The sequence below is a fragment of the Taudactylus pleione genome, unplaced genomic scaffold (assembly GCF_031769625.1).
Source record: "Taudactylus pleione unplaced genomic scaffold, aTauple2 ptg000435l, whole genome shotgun sequence".
In the NCBI taxonomy this organism is placed as follows: Eukaryota; Metazoa; Chordata; class Amphibia; order Anura; family Myobatrachidae; genus Taudactylus; species Taudactylus pleione.
In genome coordinates, this window is record NW_028284837.1 from 734,072 (window position 1) to 760,417 (window position 26,346).

The 26,346-nt window shown below is 40.8% G+C and overlaps 1 protein-coding gene across 1 annotated transcript in view; it reads left to right on the plus strand.

Annotated features, from left to right (window-relative positions):
• Positions 1–15,301, plus strand: part of LOC148505875 (extracellular calcium-sensing receptor-like) — a 47,711-nt gene extending 32,410 nt beyond the window's left edge. Inside the window, exons 4-5 of the mRNA XM_088447627.1 lie at positions 7,541–7,734; positions 15,232–15,301. Coding sequence (XP_088303753.1) covers positions 7,541–7,734; positions 15,232–15,285 — 248 coding nt within the window. The 3' untranslated portion in view covers positions 15,286–15,301. The remainder of the gene's footprint in view (positions 1–7,540; positions 7,735–15,231) is intronic.
• The last annotated feature ends 11,045 nt before the right edge of the window (positions 15,302–26,346 follow it).

Sequence of the window (26,346 nt, forward strand, 5' to 3'; positions counted from 1 at the left end):
GAGGTACATAGATGATGTCTTCTTCTTATGGCGAGAGAAAGAAGAAACAGTGACCAACTTTATATCAACCATAAATCTATCACCAATCATCTCAAATTCACTGCCAACTTTAGTAAGACAACTGTCATGTTCTCGATCAGAACATATTCATAGAAGATGGAACAATACACACAAATACATTTAGGAAGGTGCTAGATGTGGATAGTTTTATTCTCTCTACCAGTTGGCATCACTTCAGTTGGCTTAGCACCATCCCCAAGGGACAATTTCTAAGACCCAGGAGGGATTGCTCTAAAATAGAGGACTTTAAACAATTGCTATAGAAAAGAACCTTTAATCACAAAAGCATTCCAAGAAGCACAATCACATACAGGTAGTATAAGTTACCTACACAGATAGAAAGAAAAAAACAAGGTATCCAGGATAAGTAGGTATACGTCATCACACCATATTCCAAACAAGCCAGGAAAATACAGCTTTAAATCCGACATTACAGACAAAACATACAGTACACTTAGACCCCTGTATGATATTCCAGCAGCCCAGCTCCTAATCCTGAGAAGACCATCCCAGTCACTGACATAAACAGGATTGGTAAATTATTACTAACAGCAGACTTTATAAATACAGAAACTAGAGGGATGCCGCAGTCTATGTATATAGAGGACAGTACAAACTAATTTGTATATGTACATGTACAATAGGATTACAATATTTACCTTTTAAGGACAGAACTTAATCTAATTGAACCCGAGAAGCACAGGACTTACTTTTACTGCACTCTCACTTATCATAAAGCGATATACATCCCATTGTTATCAATAAAATGGACATTATAAACTGTTTTTTTTTTTAATCTGACATTACATCATGTATGTATGAAACCACACTGTTTTTACTGTTTTAAACCCAACTCTTAATATCCCTATGATTTATCAACAAGGAGAACAGACAACGTCATTCATTGTTTAATCGGGCAACATATTTAGTTACTAGGCCTTTACCACAGTCTGAGCATGGCATGATTTCCACTTTTAAAACTTGTATATAGATAGGGTCATCTTTCTAGTGTGGCATTTTGCTGTACCATCAGGCTCAGTGCACAGGTCGCATACTAATTACAATCATCATCATCATATCATCATCATCATCATCATATGGCAGCATAATGTTACTGTAATTGTAGAAGATCCAGCTGAGTAAGCAGCTGAAGATCCACCTGTCGGGAGGAGAACCTTTTGTGAGTGCCTGACACAAGATACTGAGATGAAGGTGATGATGATGATGATGATGATGATGATGATGATGATGATGACAATGACAATGACGGGCATTACCAGGTTGTCCTTTTTTTTTTTGAGTAGTGACATTCAGATTTTTAGAATTTACTTTTTCTACATTAAAATGCCAGGTATTGTCATACACTTGTTGATGTTGACTAGCATTTCTATTCGAGGATGATACTTGCTGTATAAATCATTTCATATACTTTAAACATTTCTTAATGCAGCTGCTGGATTTATCATAGTATGCTGAGATACTGTAAAATATGGGCTTAAGGCAACTTTTACATCTGCACTTGGAATATAAATGTGCTATTCTTTGTAAGTAATATTGCCGGTTCTAGCATTAATCCCCTTTCATAAAGAAAAGCAAATTACTGGGTAAAGCACTTTTACCCAGTAATCTGCTTATTAACACGGGTATTTTTCTGTATGAAAGGGTCAACCTGGGTCAAAATTGCTGGGTCTTCGACCCTGGTAAAAACTAAGGTCGAAGTCCCAGGAATTATGTCCTGGGTTGACCCTTTCACATAGAAAATATACCCGTGCTGATCAGCAAATTACCAGGTCAAGGTGCGTTACCCTGTAATTTGCTTTTCTGTGTGAAAGGGGTATGAGACACCACAAAGTACCCCAAAAGCATCTTTTTTCCTACTTTGTTTTGCATTTTTTGTCTTTTTTCATATAAAGTAAACAAAAAAGTTTGCTTTTTATATTTTTTTTAAAAAAATGCACAAATCAGCCATTTAACCCTGTTTAAATACTTCCAGTACATTTCTTATGCCCACTAACAGCCCTCTGTATGATTCTGCAAATTAAATTGTCTGTTTTTGGTAAAGATGTGCGGGTCTCAGACAACCGATAACAACTGAATCTAAGAGTTCCAACTCAAACTGAGTTCAAGTTCTGAATCACTTTGGGGTATCGAGTCCCAGTTTGAATTTTCCCGTGGTTCAAAACTCTGATTTATAAACCAAACTCCGGCTTTGGATTGCATGGAAAAAAGTAAAAATTACAATATTTTAGCTGTTTTTTCTAATTTAAATAAAAACAAAAACAGATCCAAAACCAAAACTCGCGAGGGTGGTTTTCATGCACTTCTCTCACATTGCATTTTTCTTACCATTCGCAAACCCCCGCTGCGAGTGCCACAAATAGCCATTTTTAATTGGGTTGGGGAATTTTCTGGTGTGCACATTCGTGTGAAGTCTGTGAGTATCATGAAACAAAGTTGCAACTTGCACCTCACTGGACTGACCCCTAAGTATAGTATTTAAAATCCCAGTTAAAATAATTAAAGGATAATAATAATAATAATAATAATAATAATAATGATAAAAATATTAATACTTATCATGATAACCTCATGTCCCCAACTCAGCATGAACATCATGTATCCAACTCAATATGAATCTCATATCCTCAATTTTAGCCCAACTCAGTATGCACCTCAAGTCCCCAACTCAGCAGAAAAGTATCCCCAGCTCAGTATGACTCTCATATCCTCAACTAAGACTTACTTTTATGCTGAGTTGGTTACATATAGTTATCCCCAGCTCAGTATGATCCTCATATCCTCAGCTCAGACTTAACCTTATGTCCTAAACTCATCATGAACCTCATGTCCCCAATTTAGGACAGTATTCAAATAGTTTTTCACCCGTGATACTTTTTTGCATGCCAGACTTTTCACCTACATCGCGCATTTTAGCTCCTGAAACTTATCGCGCACATCCCCGCAATTTGCCATATTCAATTCCAAAAGTTGTGAACACTCAACTTGGCAAATGCAAAACAGGTGAAAAGTGCTGTCAGAATTGGGGAAATCAGCCTGACACCCCCTAAAAGATGCTCTAACATTGGGGATCAATGTACATGCCCCCAATTAGCCCTAACAAAGCTATTTGGCATACTTAAGGTGTGTCAATATCTTCTAATTAGTGTCTTTGCACAAGTGGTGAAGAATAACATTAAGCAGTTTTTTTGGGGTGAAAATAAGTAGACCTGTGAAATTTGGGGTACATGAAAATGGGTGCTAGCATGGTTTAAAGTTGCTAAAGTAAAGTTTAAAAAAACATAAAAAATACCTGAAGCAAGCACCTGCAATCAAAAAAACACCTCCCCATACTTGCAGACCCCCTTAAAGTCTATTTCGCTACTTTTTAAGTTTGTACCCCCACTTTGCACTTTTTTATCCTAATTTTTATAGTGATTTTTTGGGGTGTTCCACACTTTTTTTGGCTTTATTTTACACAGGTATCCTTTGGGGGCTGTCCCAAGGGTGCTGAGTGGTTTCCCCACTTTGTCACCCCAAAATAGCGATTTTGCAGTTTTTTTCACCACCTATTCAGAGGCAAATCTTTTTCACCTATTACATTGCATTGCGTTTTTCCGTATGCAAAAAGTGTTTGCAAATAAATACAGAGATAAGTTTCCACCTGGCAAAAAGTTGCAATCGGCGATACTTTTTCGCAGATTCTGACTTTTCACGGCTAGTTGAATATGGCCCTAAGTATGAACATCATGTCCCCAACTCAGCATGAAACTACAGTATCTCCAACTCAGAATGTACCGCATATCCTCAGAATTACCCTTTTGTTCCCAACGAATGAACCTCATGTCCCCAACTCAGCATGAACATCATGTTTCCAACTCATCATGCACATAATGTCCCCAATTTAGCATGAAACTAGAAAAAAAGGAGGACTAGGCACTTCAGTCATAGTCTGACAATACAATTCTGAAAGCTGCTTACCAGATTAGGGTGGTTAACCCTGAAACAACGAGTGGGAGATAGCAAAAAAAAAAACTGGGAGTGCTGACAGAATTGATATATAAATTTAATGAGTAAAAAAAGGCAGTGCATATAATCAACTAAGCATGACCTGTTCATCCAAAAACACAATATAATATAAAAGATACAATTAAATCATAGGGGTAAATTTACTAAAGTGAGAGTTTTTAGAAGTGGGGATGTTGTCCATAGCAACCAATCAGATTGTAGCTATTATCTTCTAGATGGTGCTAGATAAATGTTAAGTAGAATCTGACTGGTTGCTATGGGCAACATCTCCATTTCTAAAAACTCTCACTTTAGTAAATTTACCCCAAAGACTACTATAGGAAACAATTAGGCATATAAAGCAATCAATGATGAATTATATGGTACAACAAAAAGACAATAATAACATGTCAGATAAAATATAAAGTGTAAACAAAGTATTAGTTGGAGTGGGACCTCGTGCAATATATAGAAAAGTCAGCACAGCTCAGCGTGCTATATACGTTTATGTGCAGAGCATATTGTGTGCAGGAGGTGATCAAATTGCAGTCACACATATATCTGGGTAATAGAAGGAGTGTCACCAATGAGGTCTTTAAGTAGATTTTGTAGATTAAGCTCCTGAGACCTTGATGCCACCATGTGCTGCCAGGTGCTTAGAATGAAAATAAGTTGTAGAGTGTTCTTACCCTCTGTTTTGGTCTAGGCACCAAGAGTGATAACCATTGAATCTGTTTCAATTGATAATCCCGGCCGGGCTATAGAGAAGTCTGACATGGCTGGTGGATCTGTGTTGCAGAGCAGTATGGGAAATGTAGCCTCTGTGAGATGGATCAAATGGATGAATAGAAGACTCTGTAATAGCAGTGCTTGAAATACAGTGCTGATATGATGTGCCTGCAATTGATACTGTATGGCATCCAGGAGGTGATCACAAAGCAAAGTAGAAGGGTCCCACTGGTGCAGTCACAATGTGAAGAGACAACCCCAACTCAGCATGCACTTCATATCCCCAATTTAGCATGACACTATCCTCAACTCAGTATGACCCTCATTTCCTGACCTCAGACTGAACCTTATGTCCCCAACTCAGCACTAACCTCCTATCGCCAACTTAGCATAGACCTCATATCCCCAACTTAGCATGAACCTCATATCCCCAACTTAGCATGGACCTCATGTCCCCAACTTAGCATGAACATCATATCACCAAATCAGCATGATCATCATGTCTCCAACTCAGCATGGACCTCATGTCCCCAACTCAGCATGGACCACATCTCCCCAACTCAGCATGAATCTCATATCCCCAATTTAGCATGAACCTCATGTCCCCAACTCAGCATGAGCCTCATATTCCCAACTCAGCATGAACATTGTGACCTCAACTCGGCATGAATGTCATATTCCCAACTCAACATTAACTTAATTTCTCTAACTTAGCATGAAAATCATATCCTCAACTTAGCATGAAACTATCCCCAACTCAGTATGACCCTTATATCCTCACCTCAGACTGAACCTTATGTCCCCAACTCAGCATGAACCTCATATCCCCAACTGAGCATGAAACTATCCCCAACTCAGTATGACTCTCATATCCTCACCTCAGACTGAACCTTATGTCCCTGACTCAGCATGAACCTCATATCCCCAACTCAGCATGAACCTCATAATCCCAACTCAGCATGAACCTCATGTCCCCAACTCAGCATGAACCTCATGTCCCCAACTCATCATTAACTTAATTTCTCTAATTCAGCATGAAAATCATATCCCCAACTTAGCATGAAACTATCCCCAACTCAGTATGACTCTCATATCCTCACCTCAGGCTGAACCTTATGTCCCCAACTCAGCATGAATCTCATATCCCCAACTCAGCATGAACTTCATGTCCCCAACTCATCATTAACTTAATTTATTTAACTCAGCATGAGCCTATCCCCAACTCATCATAAACTGTATATCCTCAACTCAGCCTGACCCTCACTTTCCCAGCTCAATCAAAACCTCATATTCCCAACTAAGCATTAATCATATCCCTAACTCAGGAGGAACTTCATTTAACCAAATCAGCCTGACCTTCATTTTCCCTGGTCAGCATGAACCTCACATCCATAACTCAGTCTGAACTGCAAATCCCCTTCTCAACATGAACCTATACCCAACTCAACATGTATCTTATATCCGCAACTTAGCAATGATCTCATGTCCCCAAATCATCAGGAGCCTCAAGTCCTCAACTCAACAGGAGCCTCATGTCCCCAACTCAGCATGCACCTCATGACCCCAACTCAGCATGCACCTTATAGCCCCAACTTAGCAATGATCTATATCCCCAACTCTGCATGCACCTTTTGACCCAACTCATCATGAACCTCATATCCCCACATCCAGTGACAATGTTTTTTCACCTTTTTATGCTAAATGAATGGGTGAAAGGTTGGATTTATATAAAGGGGTTTAATCTTGTTTCAAATAAGATTTTAGTGTGTATCTTTCAGAGATTACTATTCAGTAAAGATGGCATGTTATTTCTTCTCTCTTCTATAATGGTGATCCCTATCTACCACTGTCATGTGGTCAATATTACTGAGGTATGTTCATCCTACTGTATCTTGATACTTTAGTGTGGAGGTGTGGCCTAGTGGCTAGGGGTATGTATGAAGTGGGCAAGTCTGGAAAGGATTTAAAAATAAAACAGAGGGGCAAATTCAGCTTTGGATGGAATTGCACAGCTAAACACACGCAATTTCAAAATCCTTCCTCGCTAATATGCTGATGCAGCAGGAGGTGTATGACACCTCCTACTGCATTTGCGATCCAAGCACTTCGACTGTGGTCACAGGCTGGGATAACCATCGTGTCCATCAGTGGTCAATGGTCACGATGGTGGATGGCGCCGAGCCAACAGCTAGCTGAATAAGCCTCAGCTTACTCAGACTGGCCAGCTAGCGAGCCCAGGAATCTGCATTGGTCGACGCAGCCGCAGGCCTTGCCCCTCACAGAAAATGGGATGGACATGTCCCTGTTTCCAGGAACACAGGCAGACCCCGCCCCCGTACTGCCACTTGAATGCCTCTGCCTGTCAATCAGGAAGAGATATCAAAGGGCTGCGTGTGATTAATCAGGACCCTTTCTGCACACATGCAGATTCTCGGTAATCGGGAATATGTATTCCGCATTGCACTTGCTAATATGGCCCCAGAGACCAGGCAAAGAAGAACCATGCAAATATCACTAGGTTTGCTCCTAGTATGTACTGATTTATTTAGACAAGCTCAGGGCTCAAATACTGTATTTTCTATACATTTATTGCATAAGGGAACATTACAAATTTGTTACATTTATAGATTCTAAGTTTCAGTAGGTGGATCAAATTAAAATATTTCACACTTTTTACTTTCAACATTTCTTAACACACTAATGACATACAGATATGTAACATTATCATGTATTTTTTATCTTGCAGACCCAATTAACTGCATGAGGTGTCCTTGGGATCAGTGGCCAAATCTGAAGAAAGTTCAATGTCTCCCAAAATCAATGGAGTTTCTTTCTTATGAAGATGCATTGGGAGGAACTTTAGCGGCAGTCAGTGTAATATCCTCATTTGTTCCTGCTCTGATATTGAGGCTTTTCATCTTGTGCAGACAAACTCCTATAGTAAGAGCCAGTAATTACAATTTAAGCTGTCTTCTACTGATTTCCTTGTGTCTCTGCTTCTTGTGTTCGTTAGTATTTATAGGCTACCCAAACCACCAGAAATGTCTCCTACGTCAGGTAGTATTTGGCCTGGCCTTCACTTTGTGTGTATCAAGCATATTGGCTAAGACGATCATGGTGGTGTTTGCTTTTATGGCCACTAGACCAGGCAGCAATCTGAGGAAATGGATGCGCCCCCAAGTGTCCTACATGATTATTATTACCTCCTTCTTGTTACAATTCATCTTGTGCAGCACTTGGTTGTCCCTATCTTCTCCATTCTCACAATATAACACTATAACTAATCCTGAGCTCATCATTGTTGAGTGTAATGAGGGATCACCCATTGCATTCTGGACCATGCTTGGTTATCTGTTTCTTCTGGCCACCATTAGTTTTATTGTAGCCTTCCTGGCTCGAAATCTTCCAGATAGGTTTAATGAGGCCCAGTTTATTACTTTTAGCATGTTGGCCTTCCTCAGTGTCTGGGTCTCCTTTATCCCAGCCTCCCTCAGTGCTCAGGGAAAATACACTGTGGCCATGGAGATATTTGCCATCCTGGCATCCAGTTGGGCTCTGGTGATCTGTATGTTTCTTCCTAAATGTTTTATCATAGTGATTAGACCAGATCAAAACTGTCAACTTTACAAAAAGAAAAATTCAGATTAAAATAAATAGAGTTAGATGACAATTTAATAAGAACCAAAACACTTTCATTTCTATGTTTTAGACAGAAAAGGACATTTTATTATTTATCAAGCTCTATCACCAGTTGTGGATTATTCAAGTTTCTCCAACTGTAGCCCTCTCCAGCTATAGCTTTTCATGGGGAAGTTAGAGATCTGCAAATTAACAAGGACTATTTTGTATTGGTACAAGTGCCACAGCCATCATCTGACCACTATCATCAGCTCGGGATACAATGGTAAAATAAAGCATTTATCCAAATTTTTAACAATTTTCTATCAACACAAAATGCTGCCATCTCAAGGGTGATGGACATAACGGGACATTGATCTGAACATGGACCAGATTTTGTGCTAATGTCTGATCTCAAAAACACCTCAAGTTCTCAAGCATTACAACCCCTGCATCCCACTACTCCTCCTGCAACTATTCACATTGTTGCTTAACATTGAATATTAATGTTACTACTGCATTCACTTATTTTGTATTTACCATACACTTCTATCTGCAATACACTGACTGTTTTCTTTTATTCTCCATACTGCCACATCATTCCCACTATGGCCCTAACTGTGTGGAGTTTGTATATTCTCCCGTGTGCTTGCATGGGTTTCCTCTGGGTACTCCGGTTTCCTCCCACACTCCAAAATTATACTGGTAGCTTAATTGGCTCCCCACAAAATATACCATGGTTTGTATGTTTGTGAGCATGTGGTAGGGAATATAGATTGTAAGCTCCACTGGGGCAGAGACAGATGTGAATGGTAAGATATTCTCTGTAAAGTGCTGCGGAATATGTGTGCACTAATATAAATAACTTGTAATATATAAATAATAAATCATGGAAAGTCTATTCTTCCATCCCTCCCCTGTCCCTTTTCTTCCCAATCCCACTTACCCAATATCTTTGGCTATTGTACTTATTTTTTGCAAGTAGTTCCCCACTGTATGTTTTTCTTCCACAATTGCCCACCCTGCCCACTGTAAGCTATGTAGTGTGCCCTAGGTGGCTGCCTTGCCTGGCAGGATGAACAACATGTGGAATTATTTATTTTGTGGGTATCCTATTAGTCATTTTTCATTTTAACCTTGTACTGTATGTATCACTTCCATGTATTGCTTATCTCACACATTGTAACATTGTGCAAATAAAATGGCTGCCTCACCTGGTCTTGTAAGATGTACAATGCATGGTCTGATGATTTTTGCAGGGAATTTTTATTTCATCTACTATTTTTAAAACCCCCATTATGTGTCATCAATACCATGCATTGCCTATTCTGCCTAATGTAATCCTATGTGGAGCACCTAAAATGGCTGCCTCACCAGCATCATGTGTGGGTAGGATGAAAATTTCTTGTAACTGATGACTCAAAATGGCTGCCACATCTCTGTATTATATTCATGGTTCCTGTATTTTCTGAAATTCTAAACCTTTGTTTTATGTCCATGGTATCTGTAAAAATTTATTGAGAGTCCTATTGAGGTAAAAAGTTATATAAATAAAATAATTATTATTATCAATATTAATATGTATGAAACAAAAGTTTCTGTTGCAAAACCAGCCTCAAGAGATTTGGTTTTGGACCTTGTTTTTTTTTTAAATAAAATTGATTAAAGAAAATTAAAAACAGCTAAAACCATGTAATCAAAACCATAGCAATCCATATTCCGAATTGTGGGAAGAGCACAACTGCGACTCTGATCTGTCCGAAACTCCTCAGGATATCAGAACTGCAACTCTGATCTTTCCGTATTCATGAGGTTTGGATGGATTTAGATTTCTGGAGAACCGAAACTGCACATCTCTAGTTATAAATTAAGATGTGGATATAACCCAGTAGGGTCTAAGTTTCAGACATATGTGTTCCAGTGTGCCCTCATGGCCACAATCCATCCAACAATGGTCCAATGTTGAAGGTAGCATGGCTAGATGCCACCTGTACAGACATTTATATGTGTTTTCCTTAAAAGAGAAGCAGATGGATAATTTTGTAGCTCTCCCTTGTCCATGGACTCAGGGCCTGATTCAGAGCCGGATGCTCTGACAAGAGCGCTCGCTCTGAATCAGGGCCGTCCTACCTAATATTGGAGCGGCCGCCTGGCCGCTCGCATAGCTGTGGGTGACCACCCACATCTTATGCGAGTGGCCAAAAAGATGGTCGTGATGCGGTAGGGTCTCATTGGCCGCAAGCCCTGGAGTGCTTTTGGCTCTATCAGAGCCAAAAACACTCCCACTGACATCACTAGTGATGTCAGTGCGGCCGGACCCAGACGGTAGGCGTTCCCATGGGAACGCCTCCATCTGGGCAGCCACGCCCCCAGCACTCCGACCAAAGGGGGCATGCTGTCTCTCAACATCGACAGCACACCCCCTTTGGTGCGAGACCCGGAGCGATGGCTTCCCCGTCGCAAACCAGGTCTCATTCATGCGCACGATGGAGCAGCCTTCGTCGTGCGCATGCGCACTTGGGCAACATCGACCCGCTTGCGAGCGCTCAGCGCTCGCGAGTGGGTCTGAATCAGGCCCTCAGCTACAGTATGTCTGCCTCCAATGCCACCATCCTTACTGTGCTTGTACAACCTAAAAACACATACTCAAGTGTGTTTACCAGAACAAATAATTTTGTAATCATGCGCTGGAGACTTTTCAAGAAGTAGAAAGCTACTTAGTAGAAACCCATGCTTAGTGCTGAGCGCTCACAACTGACTTGATGTTGCCCCACAGCGCATGTGCACGACGGAGCCAGCTCCGTCGTGCGCATGTGCGAGACCCGGCTAACAATGGGTGCTCTGTTGTTAGGGGTACCGTAGCAGACGGGGTGAGCTGTTGATGTTGAGTGACAGCTCGCCCCATTTGCTGGGTGGGCAGGAGGGCATGCCCGGCCGAACTGAGGCATTCCAGTTGGAACGCTTGCCATTTGGGGGCGGCCCTACTGACATCATTGCTGATGTCAGTGGGGAACTTCCTGCTCAAGCAAAGCAGGAGCTCACTGGGGCTTACGATTGTCCAGACCCTACCCTAGGGTCTGGTCATAAGCCCCGATGGTCGCAATAGTCTTGACCATCGCGACCATCACCCATGTCAGTCTTTAGAGCTGTGGGTGTTAACTCACAGCTTAACGATTGACAAGGAGGTGGCCGTTCAGGATGCAAGCGGCTGCCCTGATTCAGAGCGACCGCTTGCATCTAGCGACTGCCTCTGAGTGAGGCCCATTGTTTTCTTATTGTAATATTGTTTTCATCTGGTTTATGCCCAAAATTTGCACCAAGCTAGCTTGCTGACTAAGCTAAGCGGCAGCAGTGGGCAGCACAAACATGTGGCAGTTCAACTTCCAACAAGTCACATAAGGAAACACATGTTTTCATTAATCAAGAGACCTGAGGAAGATGGAGTATGTATGTAGTTGAAGGCAGGGACAGGAAGGGTTGATTGGTAGTAAATGTAATTACATTTTTTTTATTCCAAAGCAAATTTATGAGGGAAAATAAATAAATCCCTGTGCTACACAACTTTGAAAGGTACTACTAGATATCAATGTGATCCCCACCATATATAATATGGAGACAAATGTATCAAAAAAGGATAATTGCACACACAGAGGTAATAAAGGGAAAGGATTAAGTAGGCTTAGTAAAAAAAATGAAGCAAATAAAGCCTATACTTAAAACCACTAAAGACTCCTCTACTAAGATTTTTAATCGAAGTTCCCATGTGTTGACTAAAAACAAGGAAGCTGTGTTAAGTAAATGGCTTAAATATGCTCCAATAATAAATTCAATAAGTTTGAAACTACAGTATCTTGACATTCAAAAATTCATTAGGAAAGTCAGTTTGAAAAAGGTATTTGTAGGAAATAAGAGTATACATGAGGAAAGGAATGTTTTTAAGCCCACACATACGTTCAATCCGGTGTTTAATAGAGGCTGTTTCGTGAACAGTTTTAATAAAATTGTGTGTTCATAAATTGAGAAGATTATTCCGCAAAATAAGGTTAAATTTAATCTAATTAAAGATGAATTTGATACCATGGTGAAATTGGAAAAGAATAATGACATCACTATTAAAGTGGCCGACAAAGGGGGCGGTGTTGTTGTCATGGATACCAGTATATATGATAAGATGGTACAGAGACAATTGGACAATAAGGAGACTTATACCCTCCTGAGAGGCAATCCTAGTGATTGTATTGAGAAAAAATATATTATTATGTCAAATAACTATGAAAAAGAGGGTACCATCACTATGATGGAAAGGGAGTACTTAATAAAAAACACAACCAGTCCTTCCGATTATGTACATTCTTCCAAAAGTACATATGGACATTATTAATCCTCCAGGCAGCATTATCATTGCAGAGACAGACTATTTCATCTAACCTGTCCCACTATATTGATTTTTTCTTTCAACCAAAACTTATTAAAATTAAATCATATTAAAGGATACGATTGATGTGGTAAAAAAATTAGAGATATGACTTAACTTTCCAATTGTTCTTTAGTTACAGCAGATGTATGCTCCCTTTATATGATCATAAAACACAATTTAGGTATAGAGGCTGTCAAATATGCATTTGAAAAGGATGAGTTAATTTTAGATCATTAAAAAGTGGATTTTATTCAAGAAATTATTTTATTCATTTTAACTAAATAACTTTTTTTGGTTTTAAAGGGCAATATTATATGCAAAAAAAGGGGTACAGCAATGGGCACCCTCTTTGCACCAGCCTATGCAAATTTATTTATGGGCTGGTGGGAGGATGAGGTAATCTGGAACAATAACCCATTTATTAATCATATCTCTTTATGGATACGATATATTGATGATTTTTTTATATAGAATGGCAATAGAATGGATCAGATAGTTTTTGTGACATTCCTAATAGTAAAATCCAACTAATCCATCGTAATTGTAAAGATTAAAAATTTTTTGAGGAACAAGCTTTGGCAGTGGTTCCCAAACTTTTTTGAAGCAAGGCACCCTAGTGCATTAGCATTGTTTTCATGTCACCCCTAAGCCATTACATTGACCATAAATTTTTTGATTCGGTGCTGGACCACCAACCTGAGGCACCCCTGCAAGTGTCCTGAGGCACCCCAGGGTGCCACGGTACACAGTTTGGGAACCACTGGGCTAAGGAATTAAAACAAAAATTTGCAGATAAAGATTATGATGGAGAATAAAACTGACTCAATCATTAAAAAGATGAAAACAGTTCCACAAGAGAAACTTTTAGAATATAAAGAAACCCCAAAAGCAAAAAATTAATTGTATCTTCCATTTATTACAACTTTTAACAATCAATTTCGAACAATTGAGCAAATTTTTAAGAAAAATTGGTACATTTTAACCCAGGATCCAATTCTTTGGAATATTGTTCTATCCGTACCACGGTTTATATATAAAAGGGGTCCTAATCTTAAAAAAACATTTAGTTAAAAGTGCCACACCAGAAAAAAAGACTGTTTGGATAAAGACTGCAGGATTCCCATATGTGTGGATCATGTATTATGTACTTCGCATAGACAACAACCTGTGAAAATAGAAACAATTGTCTCTAATGCAACTAAACAGGAATATAAAATAAGAGAATTTATGACATGCAATAGTACAAACTGTGTATACATAATAGAATGTGTATGCAATTTACAGTATGTGGGTAAAACCAAAATAAAACTGAGAGAGAGGGGGCAGAACACCTGCAAAATATTAAAACAGTTTGGAAATGCACTCTTTCTCACAACATTTTAGGGAATACCATAAATGTTCTTTGTCTAATATCAAATCAGTTATGGGATTAAAAAAGTGGATGGGAATTGAAGAATGAGATGAAGTGAGACAACACTTGCCCAAACTGAAATGCGGCTCATCTATGAATTAAAAACTTTAGAGCCAAATGGGCTAAATAATGATTTTGAAATAAAATGGTTTCTATGAAATGTAGATATCCCTGTACCCTAGATTTACAGTCCCATGAAATAGGTTTTAAGGGTTTATTTATTTATTCATTATCCTTGGCTCCCTTCCTCCCTTTATTTATTCTCTATATTTGTATATCTTTTTTTTTAAAACTTTTTTATATTCTTATCTAGATGGTTTTAGGATTATTTTTTTATGCATGGTCTTATTACTGTTTTCATATTTTTACATGATGATATTATGTATATATTTTCAATATTGGAAATGTTGGATTTATTATGGTGCACATTGATGAAGAAGCTACTATGAATTTAATCAAATTTTTTTTTTATTTTAAACTTCCTGTATGAATGCCTCTCTTATTGAGCTCTGAGTTGGAATGCATAGGTCACTTCTGGCCACCAGATAAATAGAAATGTGTCCCAATCTCTGGACAGATCGAGAAGAGTTACTGCTTCCTTTGAGAACTTTGGACAGAGACTGTGGTGTAAATTTACTAAAGTGAGAGTTTTTAGAAGTGAGTTTTAGAAGAGATGTTGCCCATAGCAACCAATCAGATTCTATTTAACATTTAACTAGCACCTTATAGAAAATTAAAACTAGAATCTGATTGGTTGCTATGGAAACATCTCTTCTAAAACTCACTTCTAAAAACTCTCACTTTAGTAAATTTACCCCTATGAGGTATCATTGGAAGAGTGTTTCTAACCCAGGCTATAGAACCACTAACCCATTTATATTTATCCTGCCTTGGTCTAAAGGCTTATTCTGGTATGCGGCCATTTGTATACTTCTTATGTAATAAACTTAGTAGATTTACACTATGGGATATTTCTTAATTTTTTTTATAGCTTTCTCTGAGGAACTCACGATCTTATCTCGGTGAAACAATATCCAGGAAATAATACGGGGGAGATGGACAACTTAATCTGTGATGTAAGTAAGAGTAGCACAATTTGCTGAATTATTTCTACATCCTTTTGATACGGTATTCTCCTTCACTTTGAGGAATAAAAGGAAAAGGAACTTTTAGAGAAGAGATTTCATTGATGGACTAACTTATGTATGAACTCTATTGATTGCGTTTGTGTATATCTCTATGTACCCTGGAAAAAGTAGCGCTGGGTAGATTATTTTTGTTGGATGTTTCAAATTTATGAGGAGGGAGGGAAGAGCACAATAGCCGGCAGTGTCACCGAACAATAATAGTGCAGCTAAGTTGCTAACACACATAAAAAAAATAAAACAATATATATTTTAAAATTTTGTGAGCAATAATTTTATCTCACTTTTATTTTTTTTCCACTGGGGAAAAGCACCCCTGGATGAGGCAGCAGCCCCTTGATGACCAACACAGCACTCCTTTAATGGACAACAAAGCACCCCTGCGGAGCAGATCACTTGCACAGTCACAAATACGTGGATGATAAACTGTGGTCTGGCCGGCAGTGTCACCAAACAATAATAGCTCATCTACTAGATACTTTAGTACACACACAATAAAAACAGATCTTCTAAACTAAGGTTTGTCCTTAGAACAACAGTTCTCAGTGTCAAAGATTATTATGTATGATCATTTTCTTTATGCATGATATATTGCTTTATTTTTCAGTTAACATTTCGATGCATCTAAATGTATAAAAGATTGCATTAGAGCTTTTAAATTTTGTAATGTGCTATTTTGTGTTCTCATCTGAAAAGCAATATTTATAATTTAAACTGTTTAAACTGAACTCAAGATTGTATTTCTAATGCTGGCCACACACCAGCACGATTTCGGGCCGATTGTCCGATTTTGAATGAGTCATAAGATGGATCTTGTGAAAATCGTGTATTATTTTAGTAAGATATGATCCAATGCGCACTCCTGCAGCTCCTATAATTGGATTTTATGATCAGATGTGCAGCACATATGTTCCATCGTATTGTGTGCAGATCGTGACATTTATTTTGTTCATGCGATCCATCATGCAGCAATTCAAGTCATTTCAATGACTGTGGGCCTGATTCTGACCCGCTCGCGAGCGCTGGACGCTCGCAAGCGGGTCGATGGTGCCTAAGTGCGCATGTGCACAATGGAGGGAGCTCCATCGTGTGCATGCGCGAGACCTGGCGAGCGACGTGGAATCCGTCACTCAGGGTCTCGCACCAAAGGGGGCATGCTGTCGATGTTGAGTGACAGCTCGCCCCCTTTGGTGGGCGTGCCGGGGGTGTAGCTGCCAGACGGAGGCATTCCCATGGGATAGAGCCAAAATCACTCCAGGGCTTGCAGCAACGAGACCCTACCACAGGGTCTCATCGCAAGGCCGATGGTCGCGATGGTCTTGACCATCGTGACCATCATCATGGACACTCGCTATAGCTGTGGGTGGTAACCCACAACTATGTGAGCGTCGATGAGGCCGCTCCAAGTTGAGGTAGGAGGGCCCTGATTCAGAGCGAGCGCTCTGGTCAGAGCGTCCGGCTCTGAATCAGGCCCTGTTTCCCTTATGAACATCTGCACACATTCTGCAGGTTACTATATCCAGATTGGTTTGGGAGATCTGTTTAGCATACAAGCTGCAGCATGTGTCTGTATTACAAATTGCTGGAGATTAATACTAGGTAAACACTGACAGATACATTGGTCGATCAATTGATTGGCCAATATATCTGCTGCCTGTTGGCCAGTGTGTACCCGCGATATGTCTGTGAACATCGGCTGTGCTGCACAGCTGAAGGACAGATATGTCTGCAGACATATCTGTCCATCGGCAAGTGTGTACGGGAGGTCTGCAGAGACCACCCATACACACACAGCGGCATCCACGAGGAGGGGGGTGGGACACACCCCCAACCTGCCCACTGGCCGCCAGGTCCCGAGTGTACAAGCAGATGATGGCCGTTCAGTGTGTATGAACGACCATCATCTGCAGATATATCTCTCAGGTGTGTACCCACCTTAATAATGCAACTGTGAGCCTCTCTATATCTGAAATAATGCAGATTCTTGATTACTGCAGAGTTTGCAGTCCAGCTGGTAATGCTGGACCTGAACTGCCGAGATGATGTGGATGTATTGTTTCCCATCCTTTAGTGCTTGCCATTCTCTCTGCATGTCCACAGCATGCTTCATGCCTAATTTCCCTTCAGTGGGGCTGTAGTGCAGTTCAAAATTAAAATAGGGGAGCCACACCGACTGCCTTTTCAAACACTGACAAACATACCCGGACGGGACTCACTGGCAGTTGATGTGGCTCCCCTATTTCAATTTTGGACTATGCTGCAGCCTCACCTCTGGAGCCGCCACTGGGCACAGCCATGCCAGTCTGGATCAAGTGATTATATAAACACCAATTAGAAGCCAGGCTGCAATCACATGATATTCTCGGCCAATCCCTGGACAGCCAGGGATATATAGAGAGCTTCTAGGACACTCACAATCTTCCAGTGCTTTGTTGTCTCATAATTACTTTCAGCAACAGACTTCTAGCACAGTATCCATCTGAAGTGCTTCCTGGCTCCTGTATTGCTGGTGCCACCCCAGTGAAAACCGCAGCATCAAATCCTGTATTGAGTACAGCAAATGGGCGGTGGGCGCTCTCAGGATATACTGACACTAACTACACCACTAGCAGCTTACTCTTGGAGGTGTTCAAACCTCCTAAGTTTAGTGGTAGTATCGGGGGAAGGGTAAGCGCTCTGTGATGTAGACTAATGTACTAGTTGTTCCCTATTCTGTACACTACTAAGTAGATGTATCTGGAAATGGATGTTGTAATTGTTTGTGAAGTTTTATGTGACAGCTATATCCTAAATCTTGAACCAGTCCAATACCTCGGTCCAACCGGTCAGCAATAACTGTGGGCAGAAACTTCCCTCTGAGTTAATCGTTAGTGTGCAAAGTCAGTGGTGACAAAAGAACCTGTTCAATAGTCAGTAGCGAAATACCAGTATGTCTGCTGGGCAAAAACTGTGGGCAGTGTTTTCATTAAAAAGACTTGCAATAAAATCCTAATCCGATTTGCTGCTCCCGTTACTCCTTATTTGTTGCATGTGCAGTGGTTATCACCTTCTCTCTCTTCCATTCCACCTCAGGTACCTCAAAACAATGAGTGCGGTATCAGGATATTGTGGACACTGGTGTTGCAGATAAGGGTAGTTGGATGGTACTTACCCTAAAAGGCTTCTGCTGGTCTCTCCTGGTAACCGGCTCCTCTCCTCACAGATGTGAGTGAGGTGGATGTGAGTGGGGTGGCATACGCTAATAATGTACTAATGGGAGTATAGATAATCAGGATTTATTAAATGAACAAAAGGTCACATGACCATAAATCAAAATTCATCAGCATGAAAATAGTTAAAAGTCAATTGGGTGTTAGGTGTCTGTCCCAACGCGTTTCGTCCACAGTTTTGGACTTTTTCAAGGGCAAATGTGGTTCTCTGCATGTTCACCTACTTTATACCCTCATTACAGTCCATTCGCGGCATTTCCCCGCCGCACTTCTGGGTTCGTCACTGTTCCTGCTCACGTGACTACACCCGCTCACGTGACCTGTCATGTGAGTACCTTGTAACCTGTCCACGTTGCACGAGCGTCATGCTCATATCGTCGCCCTCTTCTGTATTGACTTTGTATAGCGAAATCCTGTATCGTTGGTGAAATTCCAATGTCTGCACAACCGCCAGTTCCTGTATAGCTGGTTCCATGCCACTGTCTGCACAATTGCCGAATTAGCTGGTTCCATCCCAGTGTCTGCACAATTGCCGGATCTTGTATTAGCTGGTTACATTCAGCTAATACAATGGGGCAGGTGGAGCTGCAGCTCCAGGCCACCCCATGAAAATAGGCCCACAAGACCTATTGCTGTGCATACTGTGTTGACAGGATAACAAAACTTTTTTCCTATCACCACAGAATTCTGTAGCCCCGTCCATTGTAATCTACTGGCCGGCAGAATCAACAACCATTCCACCCCCTCTGCCCGAAGCCCGTCTACCCTCAGGCCTGCATGAAGCTCCGCCACTGGCTATCCAAAAATCCACCACCGGCTGTCCGAAAGCCCGTCCTGAGTTGCATTAAGCTCCACTAATGAATTGCATTAAGCTCCGCCCCTGAAGGTTTATACCACAGAATGCCCGAAGCTCTGCCTCTGGGTCTTCTAAGCCCTGCCCATTCACCCCTCCCTCAGCAACTGACCTGGCACTGCAGCTGAACACTTGTGGGAAAATCTCAGAAAGGTCTACATAATCAGAGGTGGGTATAATGTCTAGCATCTGCACATTTATGTGTGTGTGATTGTAGTATATGTGTGTGTGTGTGTGTGTGTGTGTGTGTGTGTATACAGCCATGGCCAAAACTTTTGAGAATGACACAATTATTGGTTTTCACAAAGTTTGCGGCTTCAGTGTATTTAGACCTTTTTGTCAGATGTTACTATGGTATACTGAAGTAAAATTACAAGCATTTCATAAGTGTCAAAGGCTTTTATTGACAAATACATTAAGTTTATGCAAAGAGTAAATATTTGCAGTGTTGACCCTTCTTTTTTAAGTCCTCTGCAATTTGCCCTGTCATGCTGTCAATCAACTTCTGGGCCACATACTGGCTGATGGCCACCCATTCTTGCCTAATCAATGCTTGGAGTTTGTCATAATGTGTGGGGTTTTGTTTGTCCACCCACCTTCTTGAGGATTGACCACAAGTTCTCAATGGGATTAAGGTCTGGGAGGTTTCTGGCCATGGATTCAAAATTTTAATGTTTTGTTCCCCGAGCCACTTAGTTATCACTTTTGCCTTATGGCAGAGGTTCCCAACCACGCACACTAACTGTCCAGGTTTTAAGGATTGCCCCACTTAAACACAGGTGTCTTAATTAGTACCTCAGATATTCTGATTTAACAATCTGTGCTCAAGCATGGAAATCACTAAAACCAGGACTGTTAGTGTGTCTTGAGGACCGAGGTTGGGAAACACTGCCTTATGGCAAGGTGCTCCATCATGCTGCAAAAGTCATTGTTCATCACCAAACTGTTCTTGGATGGTTGGGAGAAATTGCTCTTGGAGGATGTTTTGGTACCATTCTTTATTCATGGCTGTGTTCTTAGGCAATATTATGAGTGAGCCCACTCCCTTGGCTGAGAAGCAACCCCACACATGAATGATCTCAGGATCAGAGGTGTATCTATAAAGTGTGCAGGGTGTGCAGTCAGGGCTGTAGAAAGCCTGGCCAGGCACAAGTGAAGGGGGCATGGCCTAATTGTGGTAGGCATAGCCATATCTCTATGACAAAAAAAAATTAAAATTTTGTGCGCTGGGGATATAGAGTTTTGTAAAAAATTTACATCTATTTTGAACAAATGTTCGTTTGGTTTATTATTGCTTGTCATTGAAGAATCCAAGAAGGAAATTGATATTGCCAAAACCAAAATTAAGAATTTTGAGGTTGTCCACTTGCTAACCCTTTCGAGTGACAAACAAAATGATTGGGTATCTAAATTAGGCACCCATTTGGAAGTCTATAAAAATGACCTCATTAAATTGAAAAATGAAAAGAAAAAGAAAGTGGACTTAGATTATGAGCATCATCGTATATACAGCTGGTTGACGGGTGCGTATTCTAAGTCTGACAGACCCCTGCTGTTCCGATGCACTGTTGACAGGTCAAGATTTGACACTTCTGAGGACACTGGTACAACCGAGAGTGAGACAGATGCCACGAGCAGTGTGTTACCTAGACCAAGTGGTTCAGCTAATACTGGCAAACGCACTAGAGCTCGTTTTTTTGATTTACATCCTCTCGTACCCGCAGAGGCCAGCAGAATCAAAGGGAGAGGAAGGCCTCCAAGCGGACGCAGGATCTAATTTTCAATTTGTCTGACATATCATTTTCTGAGTGTGAGCTTTCTGTTTTGAGCAAAGGGCTTTCGTTTGCACCGACTGACTCATTTTACAAAATCCAGTGGAAAAAGGAACTCTATATGTTAAACAGAAGCATTAAAATCAAAGAACATTTTGCCAATAGTCCAATTCAGGAATCTGATGTACCTCCGCAACTCTTAAAATTGCAGGAGAGATCTTTATTTGATCCTGTTAGTACTAATGCATCTATTAAGACATTTTCTCACCTTTTAGATCAAGCAGTATGCGAGAACCCTAAAGTTTTACAACCTAAATCTAGGAACTTGAATAAAGTTGAGCATTTAGCTCTTAACAGTTATCCACATATGATGATGTTGTGTTTCGCCAAGCAGACAAAGGAGGGGCAATTGTGGTTCTTAACTTGTGTGATTATAAAGATGAGGCATTTAGACAACTTAGTGACTCTTGTACTTATAGAAAGTTGCTGCAAGATCCTACATGCGACTTTAAGAAAGAAATTGATACTTTATTGTCACTGGTGTGTATGCAAGGTTTTATCTCTACATCTATCAAGAAAGCTTTAGAGGTGAATTTCCCCATCAGGCCTCTCTTTTACCTTATCCCTAAAATACACAAGGACCCGGTGAAGCCATCAGGCCGTCCCATTATAGCCGCTCGGGGCTCATTGTACCAGACCATTTCTACCTACCTAGATGCCCTCCTTCAACCGTGTGTACAGGCTAGACCTACTTATCTAAAGGACACTAACAATTTATTGTCATCTCTTAAACTGTTGTCTGATTTGCCGACTGATTGTATTTTGTGTTCAGTAGATGTCTGTAACTTATACACGTGCATCCCCCATGCGCAGGGTTTACGAGCCACAGAAATGCTTATTACTAATAACCCATTATACAAGGGACCTCCCGTAGATCTGTTTCTGCAGTTGCTCGAGCTAGTATTGACTCGCAACTATATTATATTTGATGGGCAGTATTTTTTACAGGTTTCCAGCTGTGCGATGGGGTCCAATGTGGCCCTATCATACGCCAACACTTTTATGTTCGCCATTGAACAGGATATATTTTTTACGGATCCCTGTGTAGCTAATGACATCATAGCCTACTATCGGTATATTGACGATCTGTTTATAGTATGGCGAGGGTCCCAACAAGCTTTTGTGGAGTTAATTGAACATCATAATAGTTTGACCAGCCCGGTTAAAATTACTTATTCTACTGATCTGTACAAGGTCAATTTTCTCAATGTCACTATAACTAAAAGGGAGGGACATTTAGTGCCCTTATTGTTTTCCAAGCCGACTGACAGGAATAACATTCTGTTGGCGAGCAGTGCCCATCCTGTCCCTTTGAAAAATGCCCTGCCTTTTTCGCAATTTTTGAGAGCTTTAAGAATTTCATCTGACAGGGTGGAAGCACTAAATCAGCTAGATGCCATGTACGATGAGTTTTTGCAGAGAGGATATCATAAAATTGACTTAGACTGTGCAAAGGAAAAAGCTGTCCCTATGGATAAATTATTAACCAGGGATAATGTTAGAAAGGATCACACTACTGATAGACACCTTTGGACTAATAAATATAATCACTCAATCACTGTTACTAACAAACAAGCTAAGTCTTTATGGCCCATAATAACGTCAGATAAAGACCTTAAAATGTTGCAAAACAAAAAAATTAATGTCTTGTTATCGGAGAGGAAAGAATCTGAGGGACTATTTGGTTCGTAACGATGTGTCTTTATTAGGCAAGTCTGGCAATAAGAAATCTTTGCTGGGTACCCCGAAAGTAGGGTGCTTTAGATGCCCTAATTGTATCACCTGCCGTTCCCTTCAAACAGGACCTTATTTTTCCATCCAAACTCTGGTACTATGTATAATATAAGACACTTTCTAACTTGTACCACTAAATTTATAGTTCATGTTATAACGTATCCTTGTTCTAAGATGTATGTAGGCAAGACGGAGTGTACTCTAAAGGAAAGGATGGCCAGCATCGCTCTGCGATCCGGGCTGCCCTTGTCTCAGGTACCAGCGAGCAGCCAGTGGCAAGACACTTTGTCACGACATCCCATAATCTTTCAGCACTTCCTTACAAAATCATCGACCACGATCCTCCGCTCGTTAGAGGCAGTGATCGTGGACATAGATTACAGCAGTGTGAGTCTCAATGGATTATGCGGTTAGATTCACTTTCTCCCCAAGGCTTAAACAAAATACTGGGGCTCCAGTGTTTTGTCTGAACTTGGCATTTCAGTTTAATGTGTAGTGTATGGTTCATTATTCTGATTGTGCCTGGGTATTGTCATGCAATTCAGAGGATAGTGGTCTTTTTCTTTTTATCTTTATCCCCTCGCGATTAGCGTGCTCTGTAGATACGTTGCTATGAGCGTAACACTTAGCACAGTGCCGTTTGTACAGCATACTAGTTGCGTTACACTGTGCAGGGGTTAACGAATAGTTTATTTATTTTCTAATGTTTATGTAATCAGTCATTATTCCAGATGCTGTGCTGTAATCGCAGTAATTTGTATTATGTCATCCACAGAGTCCCTATTGTATTTCATTGTACTGTTATGCATATCTTTCTAACAGTTGTTGTTGTGATTTATAGTCAGGTGAGCATTATAGACTTTTTAACTTTGTGTTATTTGTGTGTGTTGTAACTATGCACGTTATTTGGTAATCATGGTGGTTGCTATGGCAACTGTTGGATGGTGGGGGAGGATGTGATGTCACTTCTGGTTCCGGGGACATCCGGTTTGGAGCCAGGAAGTGATGTCTATGTGAAGCATGTCATCTAACTGCTATTTATGTGTGGTAAGTTTGACATGGTTGTGTGTATCTTATGCTTGAAAAAAGCGCCGATTATAGCGCTGAAACATTGCAGAAATTATCTACTACTGTATTTTAATGGAGTGTTGCCCTGTGGTTGTTATATATATATATATATATATATATATATATATATATATTGTGTATATGGGAAACAGTCGGGAAGCTGATGGTTGGTATCTTGACCGCCGGCTTCCCGACTGTCTAATACCGGCAAGGGTTAAATGACAGGCATTGAAATCTCGATGCCTGTCAGTTTACCTATGCCAGGAGCCCAGCGCCTGGCTTCCTGATCGAAGGTAAGCCAGGCACCGGGCACGGACAGCCGCGGGGGGTTGAGGGTTAGTTTAGGGCAGTGTTGGCTAACCTTGACACTCCAGCTGTTGTGGAACTATATATCCCAGCATGCCCTGACACAGTTTTAGCATGCCCTAATAGCAAAACTGTAGCAGTGCATGCTGGGTTATGTAGTTCCATAACAGCTGGAGTGTCAAGCTTAGCCAACACTGGTTTAGGGGCTTCCGGAGGAGACTTAGGGTTAGGCAGCCCCCCGTGAGGGTTATGGTTAGGCTAGGTGAAAGGGGGTTAGGGTTTGGCACCCCCTGGGGGAGGTTTCGGTTAGGCACCCCCCAGGGAGACTTAGGTTTAGGCAGCGGGGAAGGGGGGGTTAGGTTTAGGCACTGGGTGGGAGGTTAGACTTAGGCACCCCTAAGGGAGGGTTAGGGGGGAAAATAGATTAGCAATACATTAAAGGACGATCGGGATCTTCATCCATGTCGGGATGCCGCTGTCGGGAATTGAACCGCCGGCCATGCAACCGGTGGTTAATTATACCGATTCTGTATATATATGTGTGTGTGTATTTTGTTTACTTTAAGGCAGTATCCTACAGATATTTTTGCAAGTATTTTTTGTCATTTTCATTATTTATAATGCTATTATTTAATACTTGGAAAGAACTTACTAAATAAAGATTCATAGTATGATCGCATAGTGTCAGCTATTTGGGAATTGGATGTGGTGAATAAGCCATCTGTTTTTTTGAGTGGGCAGACTAATATAGGGGTTTGGGTCCCTTTCAGCAAGTTAGTTAGAAGACAACCTGTTTGGTTCCCAAATTTGTGGAACATGGTTTACGAAGAATAAGTATTGGTTACCCGTAGTGAGTAAAAGCGCATCAAAATTATTTTTTTCCCTTTGATATGTAAGTTTGGTAGCAGGGGACAGACAGGTTTTAAATTTCTGCTAAGTGTGGGAAGAAGCAGATTGTAATTTTATATATGAAGAGGCATTTTTTAATGTATAGAAGAAACATAGCAAATGATGGCACCGTGTATTACTGATTTGGCTGTTTGCCAAAAAAAGGGAGGGTCAGTAGAGGCATATGAAAGATTGTGGGGTTTGTAGTCTTCCTATGCTCTTTCTATTTTAGATTTACATTTGGTAGAAAGAGATAGGTAAGTGGGGAATTTCCAGGAGGTATAAGAACTTTTATCAATTGCGACATGAATCGAGGACCAAACTAGAGCGTGATCTCATATGGCTATAGATTCTATAACCGTGTTCGAGACTTTGGGGAATAAGGACCTTGATAAAAATGTATAGTCTATTCTGGAGAAGCAGGGGCATATCTATCATGGGTGAAGGGTGTGCAGTGCACACGGGCCCCCGGGCGGCCCGCACAACACACTCTGCACCCATATTATCTAAAGCGTACCGTTCCAAGGTCCTACATCGAGTCTCTCAGCGCTGCTCAAAATGCCATAAAACGGTCGCCATGGCCATTTCCCCGGTGATCTGCACATGCGTAGTAGACTCTGGGCACACTCTAGTGACCAGAGTCTACTCATTCACCAGTAGATGGCCAGCCTCGTCAGTCGGCTGCCGGCTGTCAGGGTGAGAGGTGGAGGCCTGTGAAAAGGGATGCACATGGCCCCCTCCTCTCTAAATATGCCCCTGAGGAGAAGGTGTCATGTACTGCTGAATAACAGGTATATTCCTTAATCTGTGGGATGCAGGGCTTTCCAAATATCAACCAAAAGTAATCTAGAAGCGAGGAAAGGAAGGCCTAATTTAGAGAGACTAGGTGATATAGTTGTACTGTGAGATTTATCCAAGAACAGAGAAGATACTAAATTGAAGTCTCCACAAATAATCAGAGGATGATCAATTAGCACCGACAGTTTTTTCAATAATGTTCAAAAGAATGCTTTGGAGTAAACATTAGGAGCGTATATGTTACAGAATACATAAGGTGTATTATGATATGAG